Genomic DNA, 18,461 nt, shown 5'->3' with positions numbered 1-18,461 from the left:
GGAACACCTGGCTATCTTCAACCTAGGGTCAGGGAACACCTGGCTATCTTCAACCTAGGGTCAGGGAACACCTGGCTATCTTCAATCTAGGGTCAGGGAACACCTGGCTATCTTCAACCTAGGGTCAGGGAACACCTGCCTCTTGAGGGCAAAAAACGTTGCTGGTTTAGTACTAGAGAAAGTGGATGGGGATGCTGTATCCCCCAAATGAAAACCAAAATATAGGTTTCAGGTATCTGTCCTTGATCTTGATAGAAATTCCAAGCCACATTGGTACACCAGGCAGTGCCTTTGCTTTTAGATGGACAAGGCATTCTCTGGGCAATATGTATATGTTGTACAATATTCTATCCGAACAAAGGTTTCTCTAGTTTGTCTATACTCATTTTCTCTCATGGGTCAGAGAGGAGCTTGGCTGGGGGAGTTGAATTCCTTGAGTCAAAACGTGGAAGTATACAGTATGTGTTCTATTACTGAGAACATCACGCTTCAATACTTTCACTGTACTCCAGAGAGGGAGAGAGAAAGAGAAATCTAACAAACAAAAAACATGATAAGCTCAGCCTGTCCTGCTTCTTGACAGGATGCTGAAATTCAGTAATTGTTACAGGAGTAAAAATCCCTCAGGTGAAAAATGAAACATTACACAGAGTCCCTAAATATCTACAGCCACTTTATCTGGCATATATATTTATAAGGGTTGTCATGGCAGAACCACCATACATTGCTTGAAAAAAATCAACAAAAACATACATGTATTTTCATATTTAGCTAATAAAAGCATTTAGCTTATTGTCATTGTCCACCTCCAACTCTTATTAGGGAGTCCATTTGCTATTACCAGATTTAAGAAGCATCCCAAAACTTTAATCCTATGTTTCATAGTCTCGGTAATACTTGATTTGGATAATCCCATACACCTTTAGTCAAAGTTTTCAGCCATTTTCTCCACAATTGAAGAGCTAAGAACTGTTATTTTATGGAGGAACAATGGAAGCGAGTCTTGCAGGTAGAGTACAGTGAAGCGGGATGTCAGCAGGGATCCTGTTTGATTTGTTATCTGTGTTTTAGACAAGCTCCCCTGGGATGAAAACCTGAGTGAGCCTCGTGGGTGGGACACCAAACACTCCATGTGTGACAGGAACAGTCCATTGTCGTTTTTGATATACTGCTGTATGTTATATATTTCTTTCCTTTCTTTCAAAGGAACATAAAACCACAGGTAAAAAAAAACACATGAGGACAAGAACAAGAATCCCAAACCTAGGGAAATACAAGTGCAGTACAATGTAATCACATCCTTTGTAACTTTAGAGAAGCTCTGTTGGATGTAGGTGAAATACTTTGATGAGTTAAATGCAAGGGAAATAGTGAATATTCAAGTGCTCTAAAATAAGACATTGTTAGCAGCTTCCAAATACAGTTTAGCAGCCCCTTTAATGATGTTCAGGTAGGAGGCAGAGCAGAACATAGACCCTCCCCATGACTTCAAAGCCAGAACAAAAATATGAGGCCAGCACACATATTTTTTCCTTACAAAAGGAGACAGGAAACAGTTTCACTTAACCTCAAAGTAGACAAAAGTGGAGCAAAGTTTGGCGTGAGGACAGATTCCATGAATCTGTGTCCAGCAGGATAGTTTCACCACCCTGTCCTTCTGTGCCCCCTCAGTCAGAGCCAGCTGTTTAAGTCTGATGACCTCTGTCGGTTCCTGTGGAGCCCTCTGGACATGTGCCAGAGACCACAGACACGACTGAAGCCTCAGTGTCCCCATGAGCTTTCCAATTATGAGACACACAGAGTGGCCAGAGAGACACGCAGTAGCCTGTTCAGGCAGCGAGGAAGACTTGGCCTGTTGTCAGGATAGACCAAGGAGTTGAGGTGACAGGACTATGGACCATTCCCAACTGACTCATCTCGTGTTGTATAATCAGTCATTACACATCAAGCACAATGCACTGTGCATTGTAAGACATCCACCTACATGGATGAGCTAATGGTATTCTCCTCGCATAAGTAGAGTTGTGACACATCTTTGCTCTAACATTCTAAGGACTAAGATTATGTCCCTTATTTAAACATTTTTTATGTAAAGAGACATTACGATACTTAAATAGTGCCTTACTTTGCATGTGGCACTCGAAATGCGAGGTGCTGCATGTTGTTCATTTGCATAATTTAACAGATACATCAGCGCGGGTGGAAGAGGAGGAGGAGGGGGAGAGAGGAGGACTGACGTGGGTGTAAGGGGCTGCAGGCACTGGGCACAGCTGGTTTGTACTCCAATAGTGGCTGCGGGGGTGAACATACTAGTGTCAGGATCAATGGGAGCTGCAACTGAACACATCAAAGCCAACCACAGTGTGAGGCAGGGAGAGGAGAGGGAGAGGGGAGGAGGATAGCTCTGCAGCAGACTGCTTTCAGACCGCAGTAGAATGACGCATGCTGGTGGAATACTGTACTGTAGTTGCAGGTACAGTATGAGTAAGGTTTCGTCCAGGTTAACTCTTCTCCTGTGATGCAGAGTTTTAGCCCCCGAGGAGCCTCTGATCTACAGACTTGCAAAATGCATTAGTTCATTCCGGAACATATTACGCAGAGCTGAACTCACCAACATGCGTCATAGCTCACACATATCACTCTCCCAAGGTAACCACCCCTCACCCTGTTTCAAATAAATTATTCAGTATAGGCTATATGTGCAGGAAAATGAACTCTGAACAATGGCTATTACAGCTCAGTGTGAACAGACTCATAGTGGTACTGTAGCTTCAGTATCCAAAGATGGGACTTCTGTTTACATTTTAGAATATGACCAGATTTATACATCTATCAGTATATTTTACTGCTACTGTGTAAACTTGCATTCCTAATAACCACAAAATAAATATACAAACCATTCTGCCTTAAAACATCCTTAGGAGTCTATTGTCACACACATGCATCAATCTAAGTAACATAAAAAAATCCCCGTCAGTTTAAGGTAGAAATATCTGCATCCGCCTAAGTCGGCCTTCTGCGTCTGCGGTGGAAGGTGGCCAAGCTACAGCGGTGTTTGTCAGACCATGAGACATTCCCAAAAATAGGTCTTCTCACTAAAACTTCTGTCGCGTCTGAACGGTTTGGCCTACAATCTAATATGGCCACTATGGATAGATGAGACTCACACGATGGTGTCCTCTGTTTTGCTCTGACCTCCACAAGCCCCACAGGTCTCGTCTGAAGTCGGCACCGCCAATGTGCCTACTTCTGTCTGAACCAGGGCATAAAATGAACTCCTGCCACCGGACAGATGCAAGTAGATTTTGGTATTGGAGGGTAAGAATGCTTACTTCACCAGCCACAGTGGCGGATGGTCAATTTGCAGGTCTCTACAGTGCGAGCATTACGTTCACATTTGTGAATAAAAATACAGTCAAAAGTTAAGTATGAGGATATGAATTGCAATTTCTAGCAGAAAAATGCTGAAGTAGCTATTTTGTTTCATAGCTGCTAATCACACAAATAAATCTAAATCCTACATCCCACCTTGTACAGCAACAGCTTTGCTCACTGTGAGTGAAGCGCTGGTAGATTGATTTTTGGAGGCGCTGGCACAGCCATAAAAGTGGGTCTAATTTACTTAAGTCAGCAAAGTTATACTTTCCTTGTGTTTCTTGTCTATTTACAATGTTTTGTTCAGAAGCTCCGTTGTTTTTCAATGTTAGTTTAAATCTGCAGCTTCAACTGATAGCGAAGAGACTCTGTAGACGCTGTCTACTACTTTTAACATCCCAAATCTCACACACACACAGATACCACCTGACATGACTCCAGTGGCCCCATTACTAGGGTAACCTCCCGCCCTTAAAAGGGGTAGCTGAAATGTTTTCTCATCTGATATTTTGATTAAAAGACTCAGGTAACAAATATTTGTATTAAATTGAGCAATGCACCACATTACTTCTTACTAATACATTCTTGTTTTAGAAACATTACAGAGCATGGTCATCAGTTTTTTGCTGTAATTATGGTGAGAAATTATCTTGGCTGGTAAAAAATCTGAGTGGCTGCTACAGTGGCTGATGGAACAAAAAGTACATTTTAGGCTCTGGTGAGATTCTCACACACCAGTGTTAGGGGACTCATCTGAAGGTAACCCGGTACCTTTTCAAAAATGTATGGAGGTAGTTTTTGTGCCAATAAAAAGGGGTTAAATACACTTCAAATTAGTGGATTAGTCTATTTCAGCAACACCTGTTTCTGACAGGTGTATAAAATTGAGCACACAGCCATGCAATCTCCATAGACAAAGATTGGCAGTATAATGGCCTTACTGAAGAGCTCAGTGATTTTTAATGTGGCGGTGTCATAAGATGTTACCTTTCCAGCTTGACTGGCCTGCACAGAGCCCTGACCTCAACCACATCGAACACCTTTATGATGAATTGGAACACCGACTGCGAGTCAAGCCTAATCGCCCAACATCAGTGCCTAATGCTCTAATGGCTGAATGGAAGCAAGTCCACGCAGTGATGTTCCAACATTTAGTGGATTGCCTTCCCAGAAGAGTGGAGGCTGTTATAGCAGCAAAGGGGGGACCAACTCCATATTAATGCCCATGATTTTGGAATGAGATGTTAGAAGAGCAGGTGTCCACATACTTTTGGCCATGTAGTGTGTGTCCAAAAAACACATATTTCCTGAGCTTTCTTATATCTCCTAGATAAAGGAAAAACACTTCAAAACCGTATTCCTTATTTTTTTTACTGTATCTTTTGCCATTTATGAATGTGTTATTCAATGCATTTATATAGTCTATATAGTAAAGGCTAAATTCAACATGTGTTCAAATAATTGTTTTATTTTGGCGGGATTCCTACAGGAGTCTGACAATTCTAAATCAAATAGCTAAATTATCCATGGCATGACCTTCTTAAAACAATTCCATAGTCACCCCCTCAAAGGCTCAGACTTTTAGAGGTTAAAACATTCTGAAAACTTACTTAAGTCAACATCTGTCTCTCCAGATCCATCGGTCTCTTCCTGGTGATTCTTCAAGGTGACAGCATATGCCAATAACCCTGGAGGCTGTAGCTGTAGCCTAGTGACAGAAAACATTTGGAGAGAGATCAGGCCAATTTCACTAAACTGTCAGTCATATCTAAGATGTCTGTATCAGGGTCATACAGCAGTCATGATCTTCCTTCAAATAACCAGGATCACATCCAAACGTATTTTGATTTGTTTAACACTTTTTTGGTTCCCAAATACTATTGCAATATGTAATTGTATAGATCCCCCCCCCCCATCACTATTGAGTAGTAAATTGTTTTAACTGACTTGCCTAGATAAATAAAGGTTCAATTAAAAATGTTTAAAAAATAATATTGCTATTTATCTTATGGAGTCAGATAAACATTATGATAGGATAATTGCTTTGTCTTATTATGAGTAGCATGTGATGTATATACTATATAATATACTGTATATACACATATCAAATATTACTGCCCACTAGAGCTTTTCACTGTCTAGTAGTGTAATTTATAACCTACAGGGACCTGGGGCCAATCAAAGTGCATCAGCATAAGAAGAGGTGTCTTTGTATTTTATGTTGTAACATGAAACTCATTATTGAGTGTCATAAAATCTGCTCAGTTAAATCCCAAAGTGTGCAGGGAAGAAGCTCCGGAAAGATCACTGACCATCATAAATCTGAAATTACTTGAGCAAGCAGGAATAGAGATTACTTATCAAGTGGGAAAAGTGTTCAGCACTTGAGGCAGTCTTTAAGACTTCCGCACTGGCACTACAACAGTACATTCAGCAGAGTGAATCCAGATCTATTATGACAGTAGATTTTTGGCACAAACACAAATAATATGGAAACCTTTTGACTTATTATTTAATACATACATTGAAAAAAATGAATTATAGGACTGGTTGACGAGATCAATAGTGGACCCAGGGTCTTGTCAGTGGGGTGAGAAGCATCAAGAGGTACGCAGGATTCGATTGCAGGATTCGTATTTATTTACAGGTGCAGAAAGTGAAGATGGATCCAAAATATGTACAAGATGTTGAGGAACACTGACATATACTTTCAAAACAACAAACAATAATCTAAATGGTAAATATACAGAAGCTTCGACTGGCTTCTAAGGCAATGCACCTTCAAACTAGACGGAGCAACTTTAACTTAGACAGATCATCAATAATCCCTCAGTTGAGAGCCCAGAGGAAACATGTCACTCCTTCCTAAACTCTCCCGAAATGAGAAACCTGAAAAGGTTAGAAGACCACCTAAACAGGTATTTCATCAATGTAACTGTGATAACATGCGTCTTGGTGAGAGGTGTAGGAGTCAGGCGCAGGAGAGCAGGGATGTCTGAGGAGCGTGTTTAATAATAGTCCAGCAATGCAAATGGCACAGAACAAAAATCCCCAAACTACGCTCTCGAATAATCGTGCAAACACACGGAGGAACTAACACCGTTCCGACACTTTACATACACGTGCGTAAATGCGAAAAAAACAACAAACATCAAATACCATCGAACGCAATACACACAAGTCTAATCCTGCACGAATTACGGCAGGTAACAGCTGCCCTATATACCCACAGAAATCAAAGCAATTGAAAACCAGGTGTGAAAAGGAACACAGACAAAACAACCAGAAAAAGAAAAAGGGATCGGTAGTGGCTAGTAGACCGGCGACGCCGAGCGCCGAGCGCCGCCCGAACAGGGAGAGAAGTTACCCTCGGTAGAAGTCGTGACAGTACCCCCCCCCTGACGCGCGGCTCCCGCAGCGCGACGACGCCGGCCTCGAGGACGACCCGGAGGACGAGGCGCAGGGCGATCCGGATGGAGGCGGTGAAACTCCCTTAGCATAGGAGGATCCAGTACGTCCTCCACCGGCACCCAGCATCTCTCCTCCGGACCGTACCCCTCCCAGTCCACGAGGTACTGAAGACCCCCCACCCGACGCCTCGAGTCCAGTATGGACCGAACTGCATACGCCTCGGTCTGGCTCTGATGCCATGGTACCAGGACCGGCTGATAGCCCAACACACATTGGAAGGGCGACAGGTTCGTAGAGGAGTGGGGGAGTGAGTTCTGGGCCATCTCCGCCCAGGGGATGTACTTCGCCCACTCCCCTGGCCGGTCCTGGCAATACGACCGCAGAAACCTACCCACATCCTGGTTCACTCTTTCCACCTGCCCATTACTCTCGGGGTGAAACCCAGAGGTCAGGCTGACCGAGACCCCCAAACGTTCCATGAATGCCTTCCACACCCTGGACGTGAACTGGGGACCCCGATCAGAAACAATATCCTCAGGCACCCCGTAGTGCCGGAAGACGTGAGTAAACAGAGCCTCCGCCGTCCGTAGGGCCGTAGGGAGACCGGGCAAAGGGAGGAGACGACAGGACTTAGAAAACCGATCCACAACGACCAGGATTGTGGTGTTGCCCTGTGACGGTGGCAGATCGGTCAAGAAGTCAACCGACAGGTGTGACCAAGGCCGCTGTGGAACGGGAAGGGGTTGTAACTTCCCTCTGGGCAGGTGCCTAGGAGCCTTGCACTGAGCGCACACTGAGCAGGAGGACACATAAACCCTCACGTCCTTGGCTAAAGTGGTCCACCAGTACTTCCCACTAAGACATCGCACCGTCCTCCCAATCCCCGGATGACCAGAGGAGGGGGATGTGTGAGCCCACCAAATTAACCTGTCTCTAACCTCCAGCGGAACATACACCCGTCCCGCTGGACATTGTGGTGGAGTGGGCTCAACACGCGATGCTCGCTCAATGTCTGCGTCCACCTCCCACCTTACAGGTGCCACTAAACAAGAAGCCGGGAGGATGGGCGCAGGATCAATGGCCCGCTCCTCCGTATCATATAGTCGGGACAGTGCGTCTGCCTTGGTGTTCTGGGAGCCTGGTCTATAGGAGATGGTAAACCTAAATCGGGTGAAAAACATGGCCCACCTTGCCTGACGAGGGTTCAGTCTCCTCGCTGCCCGAATGTACTCTAGATTACGGTGGTCAGTCCAGATGAGGAAAGGGTGCTGGGCCCCCTCAAGCCAATGTCTCCACACCTTCAGGGCTCTGACAACAGCTAGCAGCTCCCGATCCCCCACGTCATAGTTTCGCTCCGCCGGGCTGAGCTTCTGAGAAAAGAAAGCACAGGGGCGGAGCTTCGGTGGCGCACCCGAGCGCTGGGAGAGCACGGCTCCAACCCCAGCCTCGGATGCGTCCACCTCCACTATAAATGCCAAAGAGGGGTCCGGATGCGCCAGCACGGGAGCCGAGGTAAAAAGAGCCTTCAGGCGACCAAAAGCCCTGTCCGCCTCAGCCGACCACCCCAGACGCGTCGGCCCCCCCTTCAGCAGTGACGTAATGGGCGCAGCCACCTGCCCAAAACCCCGGATAAACCTCCGGTAGTAGTTGGCAAACCCTAAGAACCGCTGCACCTCCTTTACCGTGGTTGGAGTCGGCCAATTACTCACGGCTGCAATGCGGTCATCCTCCATCACCAACCCCGATGTGGAAATGCGATATCCAAGGAAGGAGACGGCCTGTTGGAAGAACGAGCATTTCTCAGCCTTGACGTACAGGTCATGCTCCAACAGTCTCCCAAGTACCCTGCGCACCAGAGACACATGCGCGGCCCGTGTAGCGGAATAGACCAGAATATCATCGATGTAAACCACCACACCCTGACCGTGCAGATCCCTGAGAATCTCATCCACAAAAGATTGGAAGACTGCTGGAGCATTCTTCAAACCGTACAGCATGACGAGGTACTCATAATGGCCGGATGTGGTACTAAACGCCATCTTCCACTCATCTCCCTTCCGGATACGCACCAAGTTATATGCACTCCTGAGATCCAGTTTTGTGAAAAACCGTGCTCCGTGAAATGACTCAATCGCCGTGGCAATGAGAGGTAGCGGGTAACTATACCCCACCGTGATGGAATTTAGACCTCTATAGTCAATGCACGGACGCAGACCACCCTCCTTCTTCTTCACAAAAAATAAACTCGAGGAGGCAGGTGAGATGGAGGGCTGAATGAACCCCTGCCCCAGAGATTCCGATATGTATGTCTCCATAGCCACCGTCTCCTCCTGTGACAGGGGATACACGTGACTCCTGGGAAGTGCAGCGCCTACCAGGAGATTTATCGCACAATCCCCTCGTCGATGAGGTGGTAATTGGGTCGCCTACTTTTTACAGAAGGCGATAGCCAAATCGGCATATTCTGAGGGAATGTGCACGGTGGAGACTTGGTCTGGACTCTCCACCGTTGTAGCACCGATGGAAACTCCTACACACCTGCCTGAGCACTCCTCCGACCACCCCTGTAGAGCCCTCTGTTGCCACGAAATCCTGGGGTTGTGACGGGCCAACCAGGGGATCCCCAACACCACCGGAAACGCAGGAGAATCAATGAGGAAGAGACTAATTCTCTCCTCATGACCCTCCTGCGTAACCATATCCAGTGGAGCCGTGGCCTCCCTGACTAGCCCTGACCCTAATGGTCGGCTATCTAAGGCGTGCACTGGGAAGGGTTTATCCAGCTGAACAAGGGGAATCCCTAACCTGTTCGCTAAACCGCGGTCAATAAAATTCCCCGCCGCGCCTGAATCTACTAGCGCCTTATGCCGGGAAAGAGGGGAAAATTTAGGAAAAACAATCCATACATACACGTGACCAACAGGGGGCTCTGGGTGAGCCTGGTGCCGACTCACCTGAGGTGTCCGGGCAGTGCTCGGCCTGGCGTCTCGACTCCCGGGAGGACCCCCCCAGCACCGGTCAGCAGTGTGCCCTCTGCGACCACAGCTGGCACAGGAAAGGCCCCCTCCTCCGGTCGCCCTCGCTGAAGCACCTCCTAGCTCCATGGGTGTTGGAGTGGTGGAGCTGGGAGATGGAACTGACAGAGCCCGATCTGGACGTCCACGGGTCGCCAGCAAGTTGTCCAACCGAATGGACATGTCGATCAATTGGTCCAAGGACAGGGTGGTGTCTCTACAGGCCAGCTCCCTACGGACGTCCTCACGCAAACTACACCTATAGTGATCGATCAAGGCCCTGTCGTTCCATCCCGCGCCAGCGGCCAAGGTCCGGAACTCTAGAGCAAAGTCCTGAGCACTCCTCCTCTCCTGCCTCAGATGGAACAGCCGTTCACCCGCCGCTCGACCCTCAGGTGGGTGATCAAACACGGCCCGAAAGCGGCGGGTGAACTCTGGGTAGTGGTCCCTCGCCGAGTCAGGATCGTTCCACACCGCGTTGGCCCACTCCAGGGCTTTACCTGCGAGGCAGGAGACGAGGGCGTTCACGCTCTCACCCCCCGAAGGAGCCGGACGAACGGTCGCCAGGTATAGGTCCATCTGGAGTAAGAAACCCTGGCACCCGGCCGCCGTCCCATCATACTCCCTCGGGAGGGCGAGTCGAATTCCACTGTGCTCAGGCAATGAAGGAGAGGGTAGTGGTACTGGTTGGGGTGTAGCTGATAACGGTGTGGGAAGGCCACCTCTCTCCCATCTCTCCATCACCTGATCCATGGCGGTCCCCAGTCGGTGTAACACTGCCGTGTGGTGTTGAACTCGCTCCTCCACGGACCCTGGAAGTGCGTCCGCTCCTGCTGACTCCATAATTATATTGGTGCAGGATTCTGTGATAACATGCGTCTTGGTGAGAGGTGTAGGAGTCAGGCGCAGGAGAGCAGGGATGTCTGAGGAGCGTGTTTAATAATAGTCCAGCAATGCAAATGGCACAGAACAAAAATCCCCAAACTACGCTCTCGAATAATCGTGCAAACACACGGAGGAACTAACACCGTTCCGACACTTTACATACACGTGCGTAAATGCGAAAAAAACAACAAACATCAAATACCATCGAACGCAATACACACAAGTCTAATCCTGCACGAATTACGGCAGGTAACAGCTGCCCTATATACCCACAGAAATCAAAGCAATTGAAAACCAGGTGTGAAAAGGAACACAGACAAAACAACCAGAAAAAGAAAAAGGGATCGGTAGTGGCTAGTAGACCGGCGACGCCCTCTCTTTTCCACACCCTCTCTTTTCCACATGCCCACTATTTTATTTTCTACACACCCACACCTTTCCACAAGCCCTTGATACACCCACTCCTTTCCACAAGCCCTTGACACACCCACTCTTTTCCACATGCCCATTATTTTCCTTTCAACACACCCACTTGCCCATACTCCGGTCACCATATTGGGCTGCAGCTACCCCCTTTTCGATTCCCTGGGACATTTCGATAAAAAATGTAATAATAATCAGACAGACAAATCATGAGATTGGGTAGACAGGGCATAAAATGCAGGCGGGAATTGTGGTCCTGTTAAGCTAGAGCAACAAGTGAATACTGCACCTCTGATGCACCTCCCATTTCTGACTCATCCTCTGTCCCAACTGACGGCAGAACTTCTACAGACGTATAAGCTGGAGCATTGGTACATTGTGGAAGGCAACTCGTCTAGAGAGACTACGTGCTCCACGGTGCACATCATTTCAAGGAGACATAAAGGGAATATGTTTGTAAAATATGTTATCAAGGATGCACATTTTACTCTGAATTGTATTCTTGTAGACAAATATACATCACCAAAACTATACAGTTTATGTTATTACCATATTCTTGTTCTCTCCACCAAAAAAACTAAAAACAATGTTGCTCTTGTGAATGCCGGGAATACACAAGACTGCCTTGTCAAGTTACTTTAAAATGTGTTATCACAGGCCCTGGAACAAAGGCCCTTGTCTGTTAACACTTTTCACCCCCAAATGAATCACTTCTAGTCTGTGAGAATCTAATTTAAATGAGCTTATTATAGCTTTGGTGCTACTTGATTGGCTTGAGGGCAGCTTGAAGTGGAATAACACTTTGTCTACAACATCTCAACTTTGAGGTTTAATCTCAGTGTTGTCTTGACACTCTTGAGAAATGCTGTGCTTATTTTTGCAGAGGACTACAGTATATGACATCATAGCGTGTGCACATAGATGTGGGAGTGAGCAGACAGAGAAATTTTTGTTCATTTTTGAAATAGTAGCATTCAACTCTCCTTAGGTGTCAATATTTCCATTCAACTCTCCTTAGGTGTCAATATTTCCATTAAACTCTCCTTAGGTGTCAATATTTCAGTGTACAGAAGTGTAATACCACAGGTGATTACTCCAGTAACCATTATTCTGAGGTTTACCCTATGGAGTAAAAATCCAGGTTCTCACCTCCGTCCTGATGTCTCATTTACTAATAAGCATTTTTCTACTGCTGGCCATGCTTTCCACCTGGCTACTCCTACCCCTGTCAACAGCACTGCACCCCCAACAGCAACTCGCCCAAGCCTTCCCCATTTCTCCTTCTCCCAAATCCATTCAGCTGATGTTCTGAAAGAGCTGCAAAATCTGGACCCCTACAAATCAGCCGGGCTAGACAATCTGGACCCTTTCTTTCTAAAATTATCTGCCGAAATTGTTGCCACCCCTATTACTAGCCTGTTCAACCTCTCTTTCGTGTCGTCTGAGATTCCCAAAGATTGGAAAGCAGCTGCGGTCATCCCCCTCTTCAAAGGGGGGGACACTCTTGACCCAAACTGCTACAGACCTATATCTATCCTACCATGCCTTTCTAAGGTCTTCGAAAGCCAAGTCAACAAACAGATTACCGACCATTTTGAATCTCACCATACCTTCTCTGCTATGCAATCTGGTTTCAGAGCTGGTCATGGGTGCACCTCAGCCACGCTCAAGGTCCTAAACGATATCTTAACCGCCATCGATAAGAAACATTACTGTGCAGCCGTATTCATTGATCTGGCCAAGGCTTTCGACTCTGTCAATCACCACATCCTCATCGGCAGACTCAACAGCCTTGGTTTCTCAAATGATTGCCTCGCCTGGTTCACCAACTACTTCTCTGATAGAGTTCAGTGTGTCAAATCTGAGGGTCTGTTGTCCGGACCTCTGGCAGTCTCTATGGGGGTGCCACAGGGTTCAATTCTTGGACCGACTCTCTTCTCTGTATACATCAATGAGGTCGCTCTTGCTGCTGGTGAGTCTCTGATCCACCTCTACGCAGACGACACCATTCTGTATACTTCCGGCCCTTCTTTGGACACTGTGTTAACAACCCTCCAGGCAAGCTTCAATGCCATACAACTCTCCTTCCGTGGCCTCCAATTGCTCTTAAATACAAGTAAAACTAAATGCATGCTCTTCAACCGATCACTACCTGCACCTACCCGCCTGTCCAACATCACTACTCTGGACGGCTCTGACTTAGAATACGTGGACAACTACAAATACTTAGGTGTCTGGTTAGACTGTAAACTCTCCTTCCAGACCCATATCAAACATCTCCAATCCAAAGTTAAATCTAGAATTGGCTTCCTATTTCGCAACAAAGCATCCTTCACTCATGCTGCCAAACATACCCTTGTAAAACTGACCATCCTACCAATCCTCGACTTTGGCGATGTAATTTACAAAATAGCCTCCAATACCCTACTCAACAAATTGGATGCAGTCTATCACAGTGCAATCCGTTTTGTCACCAAAGCCCCATATACTACCCACCATTGCGACCTGTACGCTCTCGTTGGCTGGCCCTCGCTTCATACTCGTCGCCAAACCCACTGGCTCCATGTCATCTACAAGACCCTGCTAGGTAAAGTCCCCCCTTATCTCAGCTCGCTGGTCACCATAGCATCTCCCACCTGTAGCACACGCTCCAGCAGGTATATCTCTCTGGTCACCCCCAAAACCAATTCTTTCTTTGGCCGTCTCTCTTTCCAGTTCTCTGCTGCCAATGACTGGAACGAACTACAAAAATCTCTGAAACTGGAAACACTTATCTCCCTCACTAGCTTTAAGCACCAACTGTCAGAGCAGCTCACAGATTACTGCACCTGTACATAGCCCACCTATAATTTAGCCCTATCAACTACCTCTTTCCCAACTGTATTTAATTTATTTATTTATTTTGCTCCTTTGCACCCCATTATTTTTATTTCTACTTTGCACATTCTTCCATTGCAAAACTACCATTCCAGTGTTTTACTTGCTATATTGTATTTACCTTGCCACCAAGGCCTTTTTTTGCCTTTACCTCCCTTCTCACCTCATTTGCTCACATTGTATATAGACTTGTTTATACTTTATTATTGACTGTATGTTTGTTTTACTCCATGTGTAACTCTGTGTTGTTGTATCTGTCGAACTGCTTTGCTTTATCTTGGCCAGGTCGCAATTGTAAATGAGAACTTGTTCTCAACTTGCCTACCTGGTTAAATAAAGGTAAAATAAATAAATAAATAAATCAGTCACCTGAATGAACAGAAAATCATACCTCGTCATTGAAAATGCTATTTGAAACTATTCCCATATAAAATGTATAAACCCAAAACATAATATTTCATTAAATAGACCAAGCATGCATGTGGAACCCAAAATGTATCTCTATGTTGCATAATTTGGCCATGGTGTAGCATGGTGTAGGCTTGAACATAGCATTTTATTTGAGGACTCTCTCACCATGACATCTGCATATCCACATAAAGGGTCAAGTGCCATTCAATCTCCATTAGTGTTTGCATTGCACAGAGATAGAATCCTTTAACAGCAAACAACCGATTCCGCTTTCAAGCCAGTAACTCTTAGGTAAATGAAAGTGCAACACTATGCTTAACACACAAAAGCATAGCATCTGTGTTAACTGGTTGGTTTTTCATTTACCATTTGATAGTATTGATCAGCATCCAAGAGATGAGAGGGTTGGTTAATGAAACAATCCTGATAGTTCATAAATGTTTGACACTTGAGATGTACTAACTTCCATCATTCCTTCCAGCATATATCGATAATATAAAGTGGAACTACAGTATGTGCTCACACCATGTCCTCTTGTTCTCTCCTCAGATCCCCCAGGTGAGTTATGCCTCCACGGCTCCGGAGCTGAGCGATAACACGCGCTATGACTTCTTCTCCCGCGTCGTGCCTCCGGACACCTACCAGGCACAGGCAATGGTGGACATAGTCAAAGCCATGAGCTGGAATTATGTCTCCACAGTAGCATCGGAGGGCAACTATGGAGAGAGTGGTGTGGACGCCTTCATACAGAAGTCCCGCGAAGACGGTGAGTCATCTCCATCTCACCTGAGCATTCTTTTCACTGTTCCACATGCATGCTTGGTCTTATTTAATTAAATATTATTTTTGATTGGCTCCTGCAATCAGGAACCTATTATGACATCACATGGCGTCACAAATTGGTTGGGTATGGAAACTTCCCGATGTTTTGGCTCACAAACCTTCAGGATCCATATGTTTATGGGCTTTGGAAAAGCTACATTTAGTTAAATTCATTATCATGTTGCATTTGAGTTATATTTACCCTATTGCAATGAGGCCAATCACTTAACATAGGTGCCATGCTTTTGTGTGTTAAGCCTACAGTAGTGTTGCACTTTCATTTACTGGCTTGAAAGCGGAATCGGTTGTTTGCTGTTAAAGGATTCTATCTCTGTGCAATGCAAACACTAATGGAGATTGAATGGCACTTGACCCTTTATGTGGATATGCAGATGTCAGTCCTCAAATAAAATGCTATGTTCAAGCAGCTGAACCAAACAAAGCAGGGGAACTCATTGGAAATTACCCTGAAGCTTTTGAGTGCTTTTATCTCTGCAGTATTATTTCACACATCCTGTATCTGCTTAAGAGTTTTTCAGGTATGGCATTATACCATTTTAGCTGTATCTCCTTATGAAGCGTTAGAGGCAGAGTGGTTGGGTAGTTTTCAGGGGAGTTCATCTTGTTGTGACCATTCAGAATTCAAATGAAAGGAAAAGACAGTCATAAAAGAGCTGTTCCATTGGAGCATTCCATCCACAGATCAAACAACACCTTGTAGATATAATAGTAATGGCCATTTGAGCATTCCATCCACAGATCAAACAACACCTTTTAGATATAATAGTAATAGCTATTTGAGCATTCCATCCACAGATCAAACAACACCTTGTAGATATAATAGTAACGACCATTTGAGCATTCCATCCACAGATCAAACAACACCTTGTAGATATAATAGTAACGGCCATTTGAGCATTCCATCCACAGATCAAACAACACCTTGTAGATATAATAGTAACGGCCATTTGAGCATTCCATCCACAGATCAAACAACACCTTGTAGATATAATAGTAACGGCCATTTGAGCATTCCATCCACAGATCAAACAACACCTTGTAGATATAATAGTAACGGCCATTTGAGCATTCCATCCACAGATCAAACAACACCTTGTAGATATAATAGTAACGGCCATTTGAGCTTTCCATCCACAGATCAAACAACACCTTGTAGATATAATAGTAACGGCCATTTGAGCATTCCATCCACAGATCAAACAACACCTTGTAGATATAATAGTAACGGCCATTTGAGCTTTCCATCCACAGATCAAACAACACCTTGTAGATATAATAGTAACGGCCATTTGAGCATTCCATCCACAGATCAAACAACACCTTGTAGATATAATAGTAACGGCCATTTGAGCTTTCCATCCACAGATCAAACAACACCTTGTAGATATAATAGTAACGGCCATTTGAGCATTCCATCCACAGATCAAACAACACCTTGTAGATATAATAGTAACGGCCATTTGAGCTTTCCATCCACAGATCAAACAACACCTTGTAGATATAATAGTAACGGCCATTTGAGCATTCCATCCACAGATCAAACAACATCTTGTAGATATAATAGTAACGGCCATTTGAGCATTCCATCCACAGATCAAACAACACCTTGTAGATATAATAGTAACGGCCATTTGAGCATTCCATCCACAGATCAAACAACACCTTTTAGATATAATAGTAACGGCCATTTGAGCATTCCATCCACAGATCAAACAACACCTTGTAGATATAATAGTAACGGCCATTTGAGCATTCCATCCACAGATCAAACAACACCTTGTAGATATAATAGTAACGGCCATTTGAGCATTCCATCCACAGATCAAACAACACCTTTTAGATATAATAGTAACGGTCATTTGAGCATTCCATCCACAGATCAAACAACACCTTTTAGATATAATAGTAATGGCCATTTGGCCCAAAGAATAGAATCCAGTCGTGAATTAGGAGGAAAATTAGATAATATTGTTGGCTGTACTATGACGATCATCATCCATCATACACATCATACTGTACATATAAAATAATTAAATTTTTCCATTTGCATTAACCCAGCTGACCTCAAACAAATACAGAATGGTTTATCTGACAGTTGACATAATAACATATAGCATCAAATAGCCTAACATGAATAAATTAAACATGCGGTAGTAAAGCTTGAGAAATGTTGAACCTGCTAGAGATCAAAAGGTCTTCTCTCTCTTTTTATGGAATTGAAAGTTGTATGAATCTTTTTCAAAGTGAGGTTATGAAGGTTGAGAAGTGTTCTCACATTGCAGCAGTACAGCCATGCCTGGGACATTGGAAGGAATGATTAATAGTTTCTTTTTGTTTGCTGGCAAAGAGTTCTAGGCCATTCATCTCTGTCTCCCTGGCCTCAAATCTGCCCCTTATTGATGGGCGTTTGGCAGCATAATCTGAAAATAAGTGGATACTGATTTGTAATGTAAAGCGCATGAATAATTAAAATATTGGAAGTGAAACAGGTCAGTGCTTCTGAATGAATTATCCATGTTGATGAATTCATATCTTAATAGAAAACAGAAATTAATTTATTTACATTTGCCATAGAGGATCATTGTTTCTTTACCCCCCCCCCCCCCCCCCCCCGACCCCCCCATGTGCACAAATGACCTGTGTGTATGTGTATTCATGTGTGTACATGCATTCATGTGTGTATTTTTGTCATTATTATCATCACTCCGATTCATGTGTTGATGATGCTCGTCCTGCTAACCCTACACCCTCTGTCAGTTTACGGGTGTCATTGTCCTGAAATGGGTACCTTGGCCACTTTTAGTTTCAGCTTTCTGGCTAAACTAAAAACAATTTGTCCAATGCGATTGAAAAAGTATTGAGGAAGGGAAAATGAATCAGTATTGAAAGATAGCTAGAAAGTGAACAAACAAGAGAGAACTGAGAAGTAGAAGTGAGCATGACTGCCCGGAGCACCAGTGGGCGTGAGCGTATAACAGCGTTGGGAATACAGTCAGCTCTGAGCAGGGAGCAAGCCGCACACGCTCAGCCTGACCTCTGACCCCCGCTGGGGTTGAATGTAATCACTACCGACATGCCTACCGCTCTCTGTGCCACTGTGGCTCGCTCGTCTGCCGGCTCCAAGCTGCTGTCCATCATACTGTATGTCCTAGAGAGAGACCAGTGGCGGAGGAAGCGGAGGAGTGCCCCTGCAGAGCCCTCCAGCTTCCCCTGCTCAGCTCT

At 45.1% G+C, this 18,461-nt stretch overlaps 1 protein-coding gene across 1 annotated transcript in view; it reads left to right on the top strand.

Moving 5' to 3' along the window:
* LOC110492177 (metabotropic glutamate receptor 4) overlaps positions 1–18,461 on the top strand; it is a 320,316-nt gene that overhangs the window by 180,217 nt on the left and 121,638 nt on the right. Inside the window, exon 3 of the mRNA XM_036947131.1 lies at positions 14,946–15,162. Coding sequence (XP_036803026.1) covers positions 14,946–15,162 — 217 coding nt within the window. The remainder of the gene's footprint in view (positions 1–14,945; positions 15,163–18,461) is intronic.

Source organism: Oncorhynchus mykiss, chromosome 16, assembly GCF_013265735.2.
Source record: "Oncorhynchus mykiss isolate Arlee chromosome 16, USDA_OmykA_1.1, whole genome shotgun sequence".
Taxonomy (NCBI): domain Eukaryota; kingdom Metazoa; phylum Chordata; class Actinopteri; order Salmoniformes; family Salmonidae; genus Oncorhynchus; species Oncorhynchus mykiss.
The sequence above is the reverse complement of the archived record's forward strand: the minus strand, read 5'-3'. Positions and strand labels throughout refer to the sequence as shown.